General features: G+C 38.3%; 1 protein-coding gene across 6 annotated transcripts in view; it reads right to left on the bottom strand.

The window, feature by feature from the left end:
• Nucleotides 1-6,787: 6,787 nt before the first annotated feature.
• SNTG1 (syntrophin gamma 1) overlaps nt 6,788-15,121 on the bottom strand; it is a 391,921-nt gene continuing 383,587 nt past the window's right edge. For all 6 annotated transcript variants that reach the window (XM_070477087.1, XM_070477085.1, XM_070477089.1 and 3 more), the window contains one exon: nt 6,788-10,942. In XM_070477087.1, coding sequence (XP_070333188.1) covers nt 10,784-10,942 — 159 coding nt within the window. In that variant the 3' untranslated portion in view covers nt 6,788-10,783. The remainder of the gene's footprint in view (nt 10,943-15,121) is intronic.

Raw genomic sequence — 15,121 nt, 5'->3', positions numbered from 1 at the left:
TGCTCAATTCAATGAGCTTCATACATGACAAAAGTGCCCATCCATGTGGCATGCCCAGCTCAGTGGTAAAGAATTTGCTTGCAAGGCAGGAGACGCAGGCTCGATCCCTGGTTTGGGAAGATCCTCTGGAGAAGGAATAGGCAATCCATTCCAGTATTTTTGTCTGAAAAATCCCATGGACAGAAGAGCCTGGTGTGCTTCAGTCAATGGGATCGCAAAGAACCGGACACAACTTAGTTACTGAACAAAAAGAAGACAATTTTAGGGCAACAGAATTGACTGCTTCAAAAGTCTGATGTGTGTTTGGAGTTAAAGATGGAATATTGAAAGTTTATGTCAAAAACTTTTCCAATTCTTATATTAAAATCACCCCCAATAATATCAAATATGATTTTTTATTTTGATTTATTTTAGAAAACTTCATCGATATTTTTAAACATAAATTTAGACAACATATTCCATTTCAATGCAAAGTTAATTTATATGGAAAACTTTAAAATTTTATTTTATATATCTTTATGAAAGTGAAATTGTTAGATGCTCAGTTGTATCCAAGTCTTTGCAACCCCATGAACTATAGCCCTTCAGGCTCCTCTGTCCATGGAATTTTCCAGGCAAAAATACTAGAGTGGGTTGCATTTCCCTCTCCAGGGCATCTTCCTGACCCAGGGATTTGACCTGGGTTTCACACATCGCAGGCAGATTCTTTACCCTCTGAGCCAGGGATGTCCCTATATATCTTTATATATAAATGTTAAAATAACAAAATTTTAGTTGCATGTTAAATGTTTTTCATAATTGGTTTTTTGTGAGACAGCTTCTTGTGAGTGAAGGAAAAATAGCTTACAACGGTAACTTTGGGCTTTTCATTGTCCTTTTCTGCCATCTTCAATATATTTATTTTATCTACTCTGAACAAACTTATCTCTGCATTTAATAAAAAGGCTGTTTCTAGGAGTATTTTTATTTGCTTGTTAGTTTATCTGTGTCTTTTATAGAAAAAATAGAACAGGGTATTTTTTCTGACCTCATTACCAGAAACAGTTGATAATTTTATGAGCAATTGAAAAAATGATCTTGTAGACACTGTTGATCAATAATAGCTCTTCATATTAATAACTGGAAAGCTCATAGCAAAATCATGGAATGTTAAAAATGAGTGCATACACTTATATGAAGAAAGGAAAAGATCTTTGGGGTCACTGACAGTGTAATGTAATCGATTAGGCCTATGATTAGAAATTCAACATTCAAAAAATGAAGATCATGGCATCTGGTCCTGTCACTTCATGGCAAATAGATGGGGAAACAATGGAAACAGTGACAAACTTTATTTTCTTTGGCCCAAAATCACTGCAGATGGTGACTACAGCCGTGAAATAAGAAGACACTTGCTCCTTGGAAGAAAAATGATGATCAATCTAGAAAGCATATTAAAAAGCAGAGACATGACTTTGCCAACAAAGGTCTGTTTGGTCAATGTTATGGTTTTACCGGTAGTCATGTATGGATGTGAGAGCTGGGCTATAAAGAAAGCCGAGTGGCGAAGAATTGATGTTTTTGAGTTGTGGTGTTGGAGAAGACTCTTGAGAGTCCCTTGGACTACAAGGAGATCACACCAGTCAATCCTAAAGGAAATCAGTCCTGAATATTCATTGGAAGGACTGATGCTGAAGCTGAAACTCCAATACTTTGGCCACCTGATGCAAAAAGGCAACTCACTGGAAACGACTCTGATGCTGGGAAAGATTGAAGGTGGGAGGAGAAGGGGATGACAGAGGCTGGGATGGTTGGATGGCATCAATGACTCATTGGACACGAGCTTGGGGAGTTGGTGATGGACAGGGAGGCTTGGCGTGCTGCAGTCCATAGGGTCACAAAGAGTTGGACATGGCTGAGTGACTGAACTGAACTGATGATTAGAACGAAAATAAAAATAAGTAGAATGTAGACATAGTTTTTAGAAAATAAGTTAAAACTTCACTTATGGGTAAAGAAAGCATAGCTGATTAACCTTTTTTATTTACATGTGATTGATACATGTTTCCTTATAATAATTCTAAAGAATCATCTCCACTCTTCATGTCATCAAAATTTAAAAAATGGGAGCTTTCCTGGTGGCTCAGTGATAGAAAAAAAATCTGCCTGCCAATGCAGGAGACATGGGTTTGATCCCTGATCTGGTAATATCCCATATGCCTGAGACAGAGCAACTAACCCCGGGAGCTGCAACTGCTGAAGGCTGTGTGCCCGAGAGCCTGTGCTTCACAACAAGAGAAGGCACTGCAGTGAGGAGTCCATGTACCGCAACTAGAGAGTAGCTCCAGGTGCAACAACTAAAGAAAAGCTTGCACAGCAATGAAGACTCAGTAGAGCCAGAAATTTAAATAGATAAAATTTTAAAAATGGTTTCTGATTCATATTAGGCATAAACTAAGGAATCAAAATAGGTTTGACTTGGTCAGGCTGAGAAAGTGAGCAGTAGAATTTGGAGATCTTACATATTAATATTTCAGATGGGGAGAAAATTAGAACATACTAATGATTAAGCTATCTTCATCAGAAAAGACATGAACTGAATCTAAATTATAGAAATTAAACTAAAAGAAGCAATAATTCTACACAAACTCATAATAACTCACACCCACAGAATTAAACAGTAATTCTCAAAATCTTTCACTTAAATGTTGCCATAATAACATTAGGAATTCCAAAAATTTAGATTGGAACATACCATCTGCTGAAAATATTAATGTCTGAGCAAGTACAGCTGTGAGCTCAATTAGTCACACAGTCATTAAAATGAAGCGTACATAAAAAATGTACCCTTTCACAAATAAAAGCTAGCCTACTTAATTCATACCAATGTTCTCTGCTGTGGACGCCCTTGTGCTTAGAGAAGGAGATGACGAAAAAAGTGCCTGAGTTCACACATGCAGGTGGCAAATATCACCCCAAAACTGCTTTCTCTGGCTATTTTCTTGAGAATCTTGAAAACCACAGCCTTCTGCCCAGAAGCTGCACAGAAGTGCACTTCATCTAAATATTGCTTCACAGAAACAAGGAAACATCTGTAAAATTAATAAGGCAGAGCAGACCTCTTGCTTCTGTCGGCTTTTAAGATGTTCTATTTCCTTATAAACCTTTTAGATCTCATAAATATTCTGGTAAATATGAAACACTGAACAAAGCTTGTTAATGGCAGTTGCTTTTATCTGTTTCTCAGAGATCAGATCGGGTTGCTGGAGTTGAGCGCATACATGAGTTTGAAGTATATTTGAGTGTGCCATTCAATGAGAGCAACTTCAAAGAGTCTTCACACTTGTTTCAGGTGCTATCATGGCGTTAAGTATTTCTTTTCCTTGATAAAAGGTGTTTGTTGAGCTTCACATATTAAAAAAGTGTTGCTGAGAATCCCTTCTTTGTGTTTTTTATACTTAGAATTGAATCATACTTGAATGATGTTTTGATAGCATCTATCCTCAATGAAATGAATAAATTATTTCTTATTGCTCACATTTATCAAAATTTTATAACGCAGAAGGGTTACAAATAACAGCTTGTCATAAGCAACTTTTATAAAATTTGTGTAGGGGGGCAACTATTCATATGAAGGAGGTTATATTGGAAAAAGTGATATAAAGGATCCTATGTCCTCATTCCAACATTTCATTCTTAATTTTTAATTAGCATAAAGCATGCATTAAATTACTATTATACATTAAGCATTGTTCTTACACAGAAGATATGCTGATGAATAGGAAGTAGCCCCAGTATTCAAGCATTTGTCATCTCTGTGGGTATCGATAAATGGAATGACAACTATATTCTACAATCTTCTGAGACATTGCAGACACTATTCTGGAAACACAAAAACAGGGCACACAAAGGAGATTTGGCTGGAGTTTCAGCTTAGAAAAGTCAGAAGAGACTCCTTGCCATTTGCAAGAGCAGAATTAATTCTAAAAAAGGAAGAGGTTTGGGGGGGTGGGTAGAGCACCCAGGTGAAGAAGATTAAGTTAAAGCCCTGTATAAACAGATGTGACACTGTTTGGCTTCTGCTACAGTTCGGTATGATCCACACTGTACGTGGAAGAAGTGAGGAAATGGGAGGATCCAGGGCATACGCTATCCTCTGTGCCATATTAACAGATTGAAATTCCCAGTAAAGTTGCAGAAAATTTTTGTTAAGTATGGAGTAGGTGACACAGTCAGATCTCTGTTTCTTAAGGGACCCCATGGCTGAATCACAGTGGATTTTTAAAATGGGTCAAGCTCCCAGCCCAGAGACCAAACAGGAAGGAGATACGTTTTCTCATAGGAGGTGATGGGAGCCTGAATGTGGTGACTGATAGGAATTACGACAGGTGGTCCTTGAATCGGGCCCTGCCATGTATATTGGATCACTAAATTTGTAATGTCATTCATTTTCAGTACAGTTCAGTTCAGTTTAGTTGTGTCTGACTCTTTGAGACCCCATGGACTGTAGCACACCAGGCTTCCCTGTCCATCACCAACTCCCAGAGCTTGCTTAAACTCATGCCCATCATGTCAGTGATGCCATCCAACCATCTCATCCTCTGTCGCCCCCTTTTCCTCTTGCCTTCAATCTTTCCCAGCATCAGGGTCTTTTCCAGTGGGTCAGTTCTTCACATCAGGTGGCCAAAGTATTGGAGTTTCAGCTTTAGCATCAGTCCTTCCAATGAATATTCAGGACTGATTTCCCTTTAGATTGACTTATTTGATATCCTTGCAGTCCAAGGGACTCTCAAGAGTCTTCTCCAACACCACAGCTCAAAAGCATCAATTCTTCAATCATTAATTCTTTATTCCCCTTAATTATGAATGAAGCTTCACTTTTAATTAGTATTTTTATTGAAATCATTTATCAGTAACCCTTTTCATTAAGCCCCTTCTGTGTTCCAGGTTCAGCTCAGTGGTGAAGATACACAGCTAAGCAGTGTAGCCACGGTCACGACCTTTGTAGAAACTAAAGCTTGAGAGGGATGGTAATTTCAGCCAGAGCAGTAAAGGTGGCCAAGTGCTGTGAATGTGTCAAAAAAATTCAGATTTTTTTTTTAAATAATAATTTTATTTATTTTTGACGATACTGTGTCTTTACTGCTGCGCAGGCTACTCTCTAGCTTTGATGTGCAGACTTCTCACTATGTTGGCATCTCTTGTTGTGGAGCATGGGCTCTAGGGCACTCAGGCATCCGTAGTTGTGGCTTCCTGGCTCTAGAGCACAGGCTCAGTAGTTGTGATGCTCAGGCTCAGTTGCTCCACAGTATCTGGGGTCTTCTTGGATCAGATATAGGTATAAATTCCATCTAAGAGGAATTGTGCTTGTTTTTGGTGGTGGTGAGACTTAACATGGTATCTATTTGGAGTTTTTGTGTTCTTTTTGATTCGTTTAATTATTTATGATGAACAAGTACTAATTTTCCCTCAGATTTTTTTTTTTCAAAAAAAGATAAAAATGAGAGCAAATAGATAATCATTAAGAAACTAAAATAACATAGATATCATAATTGTTTCAAAACTATTTCTACAATTGTTCACTCTTTGGCACTGTAATTACTTGAAAGAAAACTGGAGTCTCTTATGACACAGAAATGAGCTGCTTCTCAGTTATGAATGGCCAGAGAGTGATGACCTGTCAGACCTGTCTTCTCTGTATAGATTCAGCTCTTAATGGACCGTTGTGAAGCCATAACTCTGATGGTGAAGCCATTCACAACTCAGGTATTGTTTTCAGTAATTCCGGTTGCTTAAATAATTGGACAAATATCATCTTTATTTCATCTCTAGGGCCTTTAGGGGCCAGATAACTAATCTTCATAAATATTAATACTTGTTACTAAAAGCTGCTCAAAAGCCAATAAACAGTACAGGTTGGTGGAAAGGAAAGTTTGCTTTATTTTGGATGCTGACAATGGGCGGGGACTGTTTTCTGTCCAAAGGCCAACTCCTCCCCTCTCACCCCTGACAATCGGGCACAGGGGTTTCATAGACGGAGGGAGAAGGCAACACGCAGAGACAGCAGTCAGCTCTGACAGTTATCTTAAAATTGGCCATCAGTGGTCTGACCAACATCATCTTGATTGCTTTAGGTACAGTTAATCTTCAGTTCCAGGGTCAGTTGGTTTCCATTTCCCTGAGGCCATTTCTTGAAATTGTAACAGCTTATGTCAGTCTGGTCATCATGCAGTTAACTTCTTCCACTTGGTGGGGGTTTCAGTATCTGTAAGACAGCAGCATATCATAGGATATGGCTCAGAATATGATCTATAACCCTTGCTGCTGCTGCTGCTGCTGCTACTAAGTTGCTTCAGCCGTGTCTGACTGTGCGATTCCATGGACGGCAGCCCACCAGGCTCCCCCGTCCCTGGGATTCTCCAGGCAAGAGCACTGGAGTGGGCGCCACTGCCGTCTCCGCTGTAACCCTTGAGAAGGAACTAAAAAAAGGTCCTTGACTGTGCTTAGTGACTATGTTATTATTATTTGATCTCCTTTGACTGTTTTCCTTGGTTTCTGCATGTTCTCACTCTCTGATTAAACTTATTTTTTGGCTAAAGTTTTTCCACAGACGAAAGGCAGGCAAAAGACTTGGAGGGAAGGACCATAGGGTTCTGCTCCATTTCATACTGGTGGGCCAGAAATTGTGTCCTTAGGGTTATGCACCCAAGGTAAGCAGCTCACCCCTGGCCCTCTTCATGGCAGCCAAGTCTTCTGAGGACATGCTCTAAACATCTGTGAACTCAAACCCAGGAAGTGAAAACACAGATGTAGTAAAAAGTATCTGTTTTTATTTTCCTGTATGCATCATTAAAAAAGGTACAGTTTTATTAGTAGTACATTAAGGAACTTAAAGAACAAAGTGACAAGCTGTTGTCACAGATATTAATTTACATTTTACAAACATCCACCAAAACAATTAAAAATGAAATAAATATATTTACATTTCATACTTCTGGTATTTTCATTGCATTTTAATATGTATAAAATATATAACATTTATAGTATTCTATTTATCTTTAAAAGCAACTTCAAATGTGCAAAGAAGTGAATTATAATTTTAAAGTATTAGGCAATAAGAATAAATCATAAACAAGAGTTTTAGAGGAATGAATAAAGTAATTCCTTATGGAGAGTCATCAGGACAGCAGTGTTAAGCGTGTGTTAATATTATAGAACATTAACACTTACCTTAAAGAGTTATGCACAAGATCTTCCTTGTGCTTTTAAAGCTTCTCCACATTGCTGATTTCTAGCAGTAATTCTACATCTGTGTTAGGCTGAATACTTTTTCACAGTAATAAATCAAGCATTTCTCAAACCCAGCATTCCATGTAAACAAAGTTTATGACAATTTTTGTTTTTGAAAATGAGGGAAACCTCTAACTTTAATGTTCCCAAAGGAAAGTCTCTCTGCTGACATAGTGAATATGAGGTTGGCATTTATTTTCAAGGACTTGTTTCTTCTTGCTGAATGTGTTTTGTGATCAAAGGCTTTAAAACTCTAAGTTGGTGCATGCCTGAAAAATGGGCAAGAAATGACACGCTTATTATTTTCCCTTAAAAATAGTGTCAGATGGTAAATGTTGGGGTACACATTACACTTACATTATCTATTAAAGTAGCTTTGAAATAAATACTTGTTGCAATATAACAAATTACAAATGTCCCTGCTTTAATATACTTCAGCTTAAATGAACTGTGATTCTTTATCAGGCAATATACATTGCTATAGTAGCTAGCAAAGATGTCAAATGATATTTGAACTCCTTTCTCTGACCCAAGTATGTATAATGGAATGTTCCCTTTGAGCTTATACAATGTACACCATCAAGAACTTTAGCCTGTATTTATATACACACATATTATACATATATGTATATATATGTATAATGTGTATGTACACACACACATACACACATATACCAAGGCACTGGAGAGATTAACACATAATTAAGCATTCTGCTGTTAAAATGGCTCTAGTACAAACTAGGATTTAGGGAGGAAATCTCATGCATCTAAACCTAAATTACATGAGAATTAGAGATTAATCTGAATATTTTTTTTTTCTTTCTAGGCTTTCTCATTCAAGTAGTCCAAGTTATAACAAATTTCAGTGTCTAGTCATTGCACAGTGAAAAAATATGTATATGTCAAATGTTATTTGCTAACTGAGGAAAATCAAAGTAATATTTTTGTAATAGGTGGCTTCTCTGCCAGTCATGTTAATTAGCAATTTAGACCTGGGGGTTTTGTTTTTCAGTAGTATCAAAAATAAACTCAACATGATATTATCATAAATTTTAATTTAGCCTACAATTTACAATGTAAACTTAAAGTATATTAATAAATTTATTTGAAATATATTCTTCTATAGAATTTTTGATTAGCATTTTATTATATATACACGTGTGTGTGTGTGTGCATGTTCTACAAGGAGACATAAAACCACACATATCTCATTGTGCCCCTTTTTCTTTACACACACATCAGCACAGCCTCGAAGAGCTTTATGACAGACAAAAAAGGGTATTTAATTAAATGGCTCTTTTTGTATTTTTTTGAATGGAGTTTTTACAAAATCTGACATTTTTAAATGATTATGTTATACTTGTAGAAAGCTTCAAAACTTTCTCTTTCTTTAGGTTGAGTAACCCATTTCCTATGGCCTGAGGCCCGATTGATCATCACATTATGGACACACGGATGTCACCCCAATGTGGGGCAGGCTGACACATGCTCAAGGTGGTGCCAGAGGTTCTGTGGTGAGCTGGCTGCTCTGCTCAGGTCCTGACGCAGGTGCCCATCCCTCCACACCCCGACCCCTTGGGCTGGAGCCCTCCTGAAGTCTGTCTTTGGTGGCTTCTGATTTTAGAATGACTGTCGTCTTTGATCAAAAAACAGTGAGCCATAATGCCATAATCATATCCCCCATTATGCTATGTTAGGTGCTCAGTTACATCTGACTCTTTTGCAACCCTCTGGGCTATAGCCTGCCAGGCTCCTCTGTCCATGGAACTCTCCCAGCAAAAATGCTGGTTGCCATTCCCTTCTCCGGGGGATCTTCCTGATCCAGGGATGGAACATTGCAGGCAGATTCTTTACCTCCTGAACCACCATATTCCCATTATGAAAATGTATTTAGTTAGATGGTCAAAATAAATTATGTTAAAACTGCATTTTGTCCAGTTTGCCCCAGTTCTTTTTAAAAGGACTCCTAGATCAAACTTAGCACTTGCTCAGCTACAATCCTGAACCGTCACTTCTTTTTAATTTAGTGTGCTTAAGAGTTGTTTAGATACAGAGTGAATTAATAATTTATAATGATTATGGAAATAGCTTAATGTTCATTTTTAATTATAATGTTCATGTGTCCTTTTTACAAATAATGTTTCCTTCCTGAGAGATTTTTTTTCCTTCTTTTTAAAATCAGTCCACCTTATTATATACTTGGTCATCTTCACAGGAAGTATGCAACAAGTTTGACTGAGTTGGGAACATGTGTACTAATAAAAAAAGTAAATTTTTCTTAATAGGGAGCTGGTTGTTTAAAAGAAGATCTCGGCACAGCTGTGGTGTAGGACAGACAATGTTACACAAACACCTGGGATCTGAGCTGTGTGCACTTTGGCGCTTTCAAATTTCCAGCCTGTTCATACCACATTCCTAGGACAAGATGCCTACAATAATTCATATAGTTTGGCATTGCATGACTGCTTTTTATGACATCATAAGGTAGAAGTTTTAACTATTATTTTCATATCTCACCTTATTCTCTCATATGCTCTAACTAAAATGGAACAATGTCATCTACCCAGCAAAAGTAATAGATTTGAGAATACTTCCTGGGGACATTTCCAATCAAGATTAGTAAGTGGGGTTAGGAATACAAGAAGAAACTGTTTCTTACACCACATGAATTGATATTTTCTCTATGAGAGGTTTTGGGGTCACTGAAAATTTAAATTGTAATTTAATAATAAATTACAGGGAAAATAGAAATCTCCTTAAATGAAGGAAAGAACAAGAGGTTCATGGATGTTTCCTTCATTCCTCACTAAATTAGCACATTTTGGCATCTTTGAAGGAACACTGGCTGTGAATAAAACATTTGGTGTTAGTGACCCCAGGAAGGAATATTCCATTTCACATTGTGGCTATTGTAGGTCAAATGTAATGATCTTTTTGAAATTCTCAGCAATGATTTATAACAGCATACACAAATCGGGGTGCCAATGTCAAGTCATGGGATGAAGCTATAAGCAGAAATCCACACCAGTGAGCTGGGGTGCTCTCTTCTTGGACAAGGGTCTTCACGCTGGTCTCAGGCCCCTGCCTCCTCCTGTCGTCCTCACACAATAGCAGGGCACTGGTTCCTGATCAGGCCCTTCATGTATTTGTCATACAAAATAGTCTAAAATACAGACGTGACTGTTTAATGGGTGTTTTATTTATAGGTAGCTTACAATTTTTATATTATTTATACACTCCCGTCATTCATTGGTTTGTCTTCACTTTTGATGAAAGCAACGCAGCGGTCCTGACCCAATAAAGAGGAGCAAGTCATCCCGCTCATTTAGGACGATCCCCCGAGGCCTTCCAAACGGCAGTGCTTTGGGGATCCGTCTGACCTTCTTCTCCTCCACTCAGATTTCCACTTGGCTTCACTGCTAACTTGGGGATGTGATGGCTTCTCCATTGTCTGTGGCGATGAGTAAGGTCGTCCTGTTTACAAGTCAAGACTAGAGGGAGGCCGAGCTCAGGCTCAGGTCATGTACTTGGCTTTGCTTGGTACTCCAGAGCTGGAAGCCGCAGAGGCGGCAGCCTGACTGCTTAGAAACAGAGGGTCCAAACAAGCCACTTTGGCAGCAAAGAAGGAATGAATGCAGTGGAGAACAGCAAAGAGATTCGAAAACTCCAGCTCCTGAAAGGGACAGAGAAATGAGTCACACAAAATAAAAATCAGTTTCTTTGAGATAAATGAAACATCACCACACTATTAGATAGTAGCTAAACCTTCTCTTTAAAGTGCAATAAACTTAACTAGAATCAAAGATATCTAATGTATGGAAACTGTAGGCTCTTTTGTTTCAGATATTAATTTCAAATGCAGATTTATTTCAAAATACAATGCTCCAGGAGCTGGAAGGACTTAACATGATTATCACTGAGGAGAGTCTTTTCAACATTGATCAACGCTGCACAGAAATACACTTGGCCAGATTAAAATTTTACTCTTGATAAAATGTAAACAAAGAGAAGCAGTAGATTTAAAAGTATTTTTATCTCTTTAGAGACAATTCAAATGAAGAATTTGGATTAGAATGATTAACAAGTACTCTTCACTACTCTCTAGAATCAGTTGCTATTTGTTGTTGGACAATGAATATGAAATACTGAAAGCAAGGGATATGAATGTTTTCCATGCTATAAGCCAAGCAGTTCAATTCTAAAATATGTGTGCACTCATTCTAAATTTAATTAGTTTTGATTATCATACTTGGTTGTTAAATCAATGCATCTATTCAAGGTAGGTGAGATAGCTATGCGGTCAAAGTAATTCCCTTCATGACGTTGGGAGTTCTTAGTTTCCAATGCTAAGTACTAAAACACCAGAGCTCTGGTTTAAGTATTTTAAATTCCTAAAATGACTCCACCTAAAAGTGATTTTAGTTTCTCAGTCATCATGATTTCAGGATCCTTATGTTTAGTAACCTGCCTCATGTCACTGTGAGGTGTTACTGGTCATGCAGCAGATTTCCTCTGGTCACATTTCAGTCCACAAAAGAGCCCCTTCATTCTCTCTGCAGCCAGCTCATTTTACACACAGGTTTTGAATGCATTCAGTGTCAATTTGTAAAAATCCACTAGGTGTAAAAAGGTGGGAAGGCTTTGGACAACATGAGGTGTGCTTTCTGTACTCTTGGTAAAAGGGAGAGTACTGTTGAATGTTGTAACTGGGCAAAAGTACAAGTAACTTTTTCTCAAAAATATATTTGCCAAATCTCTGTTAAACTGGAGACTATAGCTTGGTTGTCAGAAAAATAAGTCTAAATATGAAGACATTTCAGAATGATTAATATTTTCATACCATGTCAAGAATATGTCAGTGATTTGATGTAGTTGGCACTTTAAGATTTTACACCTATTTTCAGCTGTGGGGTGGGCAAGAAATTAAAGGCAATCAGAAGAAAAGGCAGGATGCAGAGACGTGCTTAAGTTTAGCCTTTGATTTCAACATCAACTCATCTTTCCTAAGCTCAGTGGTCACCTTTGGCCATCACATCTACTCCTAAGGCTTTGATTTGCATTGTTATATACACAAGTAATACTCTTTCCCTCATTTCCAATGTAAATTCTAGACTTTCAGGTCCATCTATCTACTGAGCATCCATGGATAATGTCCATCAAGTCATCTACCATCTCCTTGAAACAGAGCTCTCTGGAGCCCATGAATCTCGCTAAGCATAACTCTCCTCAAAATGTAGTCATTCACTCAATGAATGTTCACTGAGGGTTTACTATGCATCTGGTCTTTTCCTTGTTGAAAAGACAGAGTAATAAGCAATGCAGACAGAAAAAATGTCCTCCTGGGAGTTACAGTCTCGAGCAGGATACAATGTGGAAGGGCATAAACAAATTAATATTTCTGGATGTAGTGATAAGCACAGTGATAAGAAAATAAAGCATGGAAAAGAGCAGTGTGTAGGAGGGGCTGTGGGATGGGAAATCCATGTTGTCATGAAGGCAAAACCTCAAGAGATAAAGGAGTAAACCATCTGGATGTTTGTGAGAGAAACACTAGGCAGAAGTCAATTTCAGAGACCCTGAGATGGAGATATTCTAGGAGAGCTTGAGGAAAGGCCAGGAGCTGTTAGCACTGGGATGGAATGAACTGAGTGAATAATGGGGGCTTCCCAGGCAGCTCAGTGGTAAAGAATCCACCTGTCAATGCAGGAGACACAGGAGATGTGGGTTTGATCCCTGGGTGGGGAAGATCCCCAAGACAAGGGAATGGCAACCTGCTCCAGAATTCTTCTTGCCTGGGACATCCCATGGACTTAGGAGCCTGGTGGGCTACAGCCCATGGGGTCACAAAAGAGTCAGATACATCTTAGTAACTAAGTTGTAACTTAGTAACTCAGTAACTAGACAACAACAATAGGTCAAGAAATGAGGCTGAGGAATAAGGCAGAGCATTCCAGCCCTTTATGAGCTTTATTCCAAGTGACACAGAAAGACACTGGAGATTTCTGAGCACAGAGTAACAAGAATTGGTATTAAGTCTTAAAATGATAATTCGGGCCACACTGTTGATAAACTCTGTGGGAATATGATTGAAAGAAAGAAGGGACGTTGTAAAGTTTTTCAACTAAAAAATGTGTGGGATTGAAAGTAAACTCGAGTCAAGGAAGATTTCAAGGTATTTGGTTGAATAACTGAGGAAGGATTTGCAAATTATCTGATGAGGGCTTAACATCCAAAAATGTAAAGAATTCATATAACTCAACAGCAAAAAACAACACACTTTGATTAAAAAATGGGCAGGAGATATGAACAGACATTTTTCTCAAAGAAGATGTGTAGATGGCCAGCAGGTACACGAAAGGATTATCAGCACTGTCAGAAATGATCAGCATCAGTGACATCAGAGACATGCAAAAGCCCACAATGAGATACCACTGCACAGCTGTTGCAACTGTTTTCACCAACTCAGGCAGCTGCAGTCTTACAAAAATTCCTGCCAACTGTTTTCAGTACAAACCTCAGTGAACAAGGTCTGTGTCACATCAAGTACTGACAAGCACCGCAAATGGGCTTTACCAGGGTAATTACCATTTTCATAATCAAATAGTTCTGGGCGTCAAAATTCACTTTTTTTTTTCATTTTCAAATGCTTTCATGATTTTTGCCATTTTGGTTTTTTTTTTATAATGAGAAGATAACACCGTATCTGATTATTTTGAGTTACTTGGCCTCCTTAGAAAAGCTTTCAAGTATATCTTTATTCTTAAAATTTTGATTTTCAAAATGTTTTTACTTATATTAAATAAAAACATAATTCCATTTCTTCTATAGGTGAATGGTGACTTTGGGGAAAAAGGAAAAAAAAAAAGTATCACACCCTCAACATGTTCCCTCTGACAGTTGCTTACTTTGGAGGCAGTTAATATATGTTTTACCAAAAAATATCAGGTTAAAAGTTTTCCTAGCTTACTAGATTAAAAGAAGTTGGGATTCTTAACATATGTGGGTAAATAAAATTCAATATCCCTATGAAGAATATAAGAGGCTTGGAAATAGATTAAGCACAAGGAGGAAAACATTCTCAGGGAGAAATAAACATGACTTGGAACCCTTGGGGATTCCCAGGAGCTTAGAAGCTCTTTTCAAGGAAGATGAGTATCCAGTGCAGAGTTCTCCTTCATCATGTATTCATTTCCCTGCTCCAATCAAGAATTTGAAATAAAGTTTTAGGTAAGATCAGAGGAATGTAAATCTCACATACACACACTTGATTCATTCTCCCCATTTACATCCAGTCACTCGTTTCTTCTACACTATGATTTTGGATAAAATCAGTCATATGTAAACCACACACATGCACACACGCGTGCACACACACACACACACAACCCTCATTCCCACCTCCATCCCCATTCACTCACAGCTGCTCCAGTTTCGATCGCAGTATGAGGCACCAAACTGCTTTGATAAAGGACCTCATTACAAACAGGAGCCACTTAGTCCTCATTTTTCTTCTCCAGAATCTAAACAGCTGGGGCTCTGGGAGTTCTCAGTGAAAGGAGAGTTCTAGGAAACCTCTGGTTCCGGATGCCAGAAAGAGTGAGAACTGAACAACAGGCTAGCTGGGAAGCTGATCTTTCACTTTTCTATGCAGAGGAAGATTGTCGGCCCCAGTCCCTCCTGGGTTTGGCTTTGTGAATATTAAACTTCCTAGTTCATGAGCCCTCCAGATGCCACATAGGAATCTGCTTAGACGATGAGTCATCATCATCTGAAAGGCAGACTTCAGCACATCATGCGTTCTTTAGTAGGGTCCCTGACAGGTGCTGACTCAGCATCTGAAGTGTTCCCTTCA

This window comes from Odocoileus virginianus, chromosome 15 (assembly GCF_023699985.2).
Source record: "Odocoileus virginianus isolate 20LAN1187 ecotype Illinois chromosome 15, Ovbor_1.2, whole genome shotgun sequence".
In the NCBI taxonomy this organism is placed as follows: Eukaryota; Metazoa; Chordata; class Mammalia; order Artiodactyla; family Cervidae; genus Odocoileus; species Odocoileus virginianus.
The sequence above is the reverse complement of the archived record's forward strand: the minus strand, read 5'-3'. Positions and strand labels throughout refer to the sequence as shown.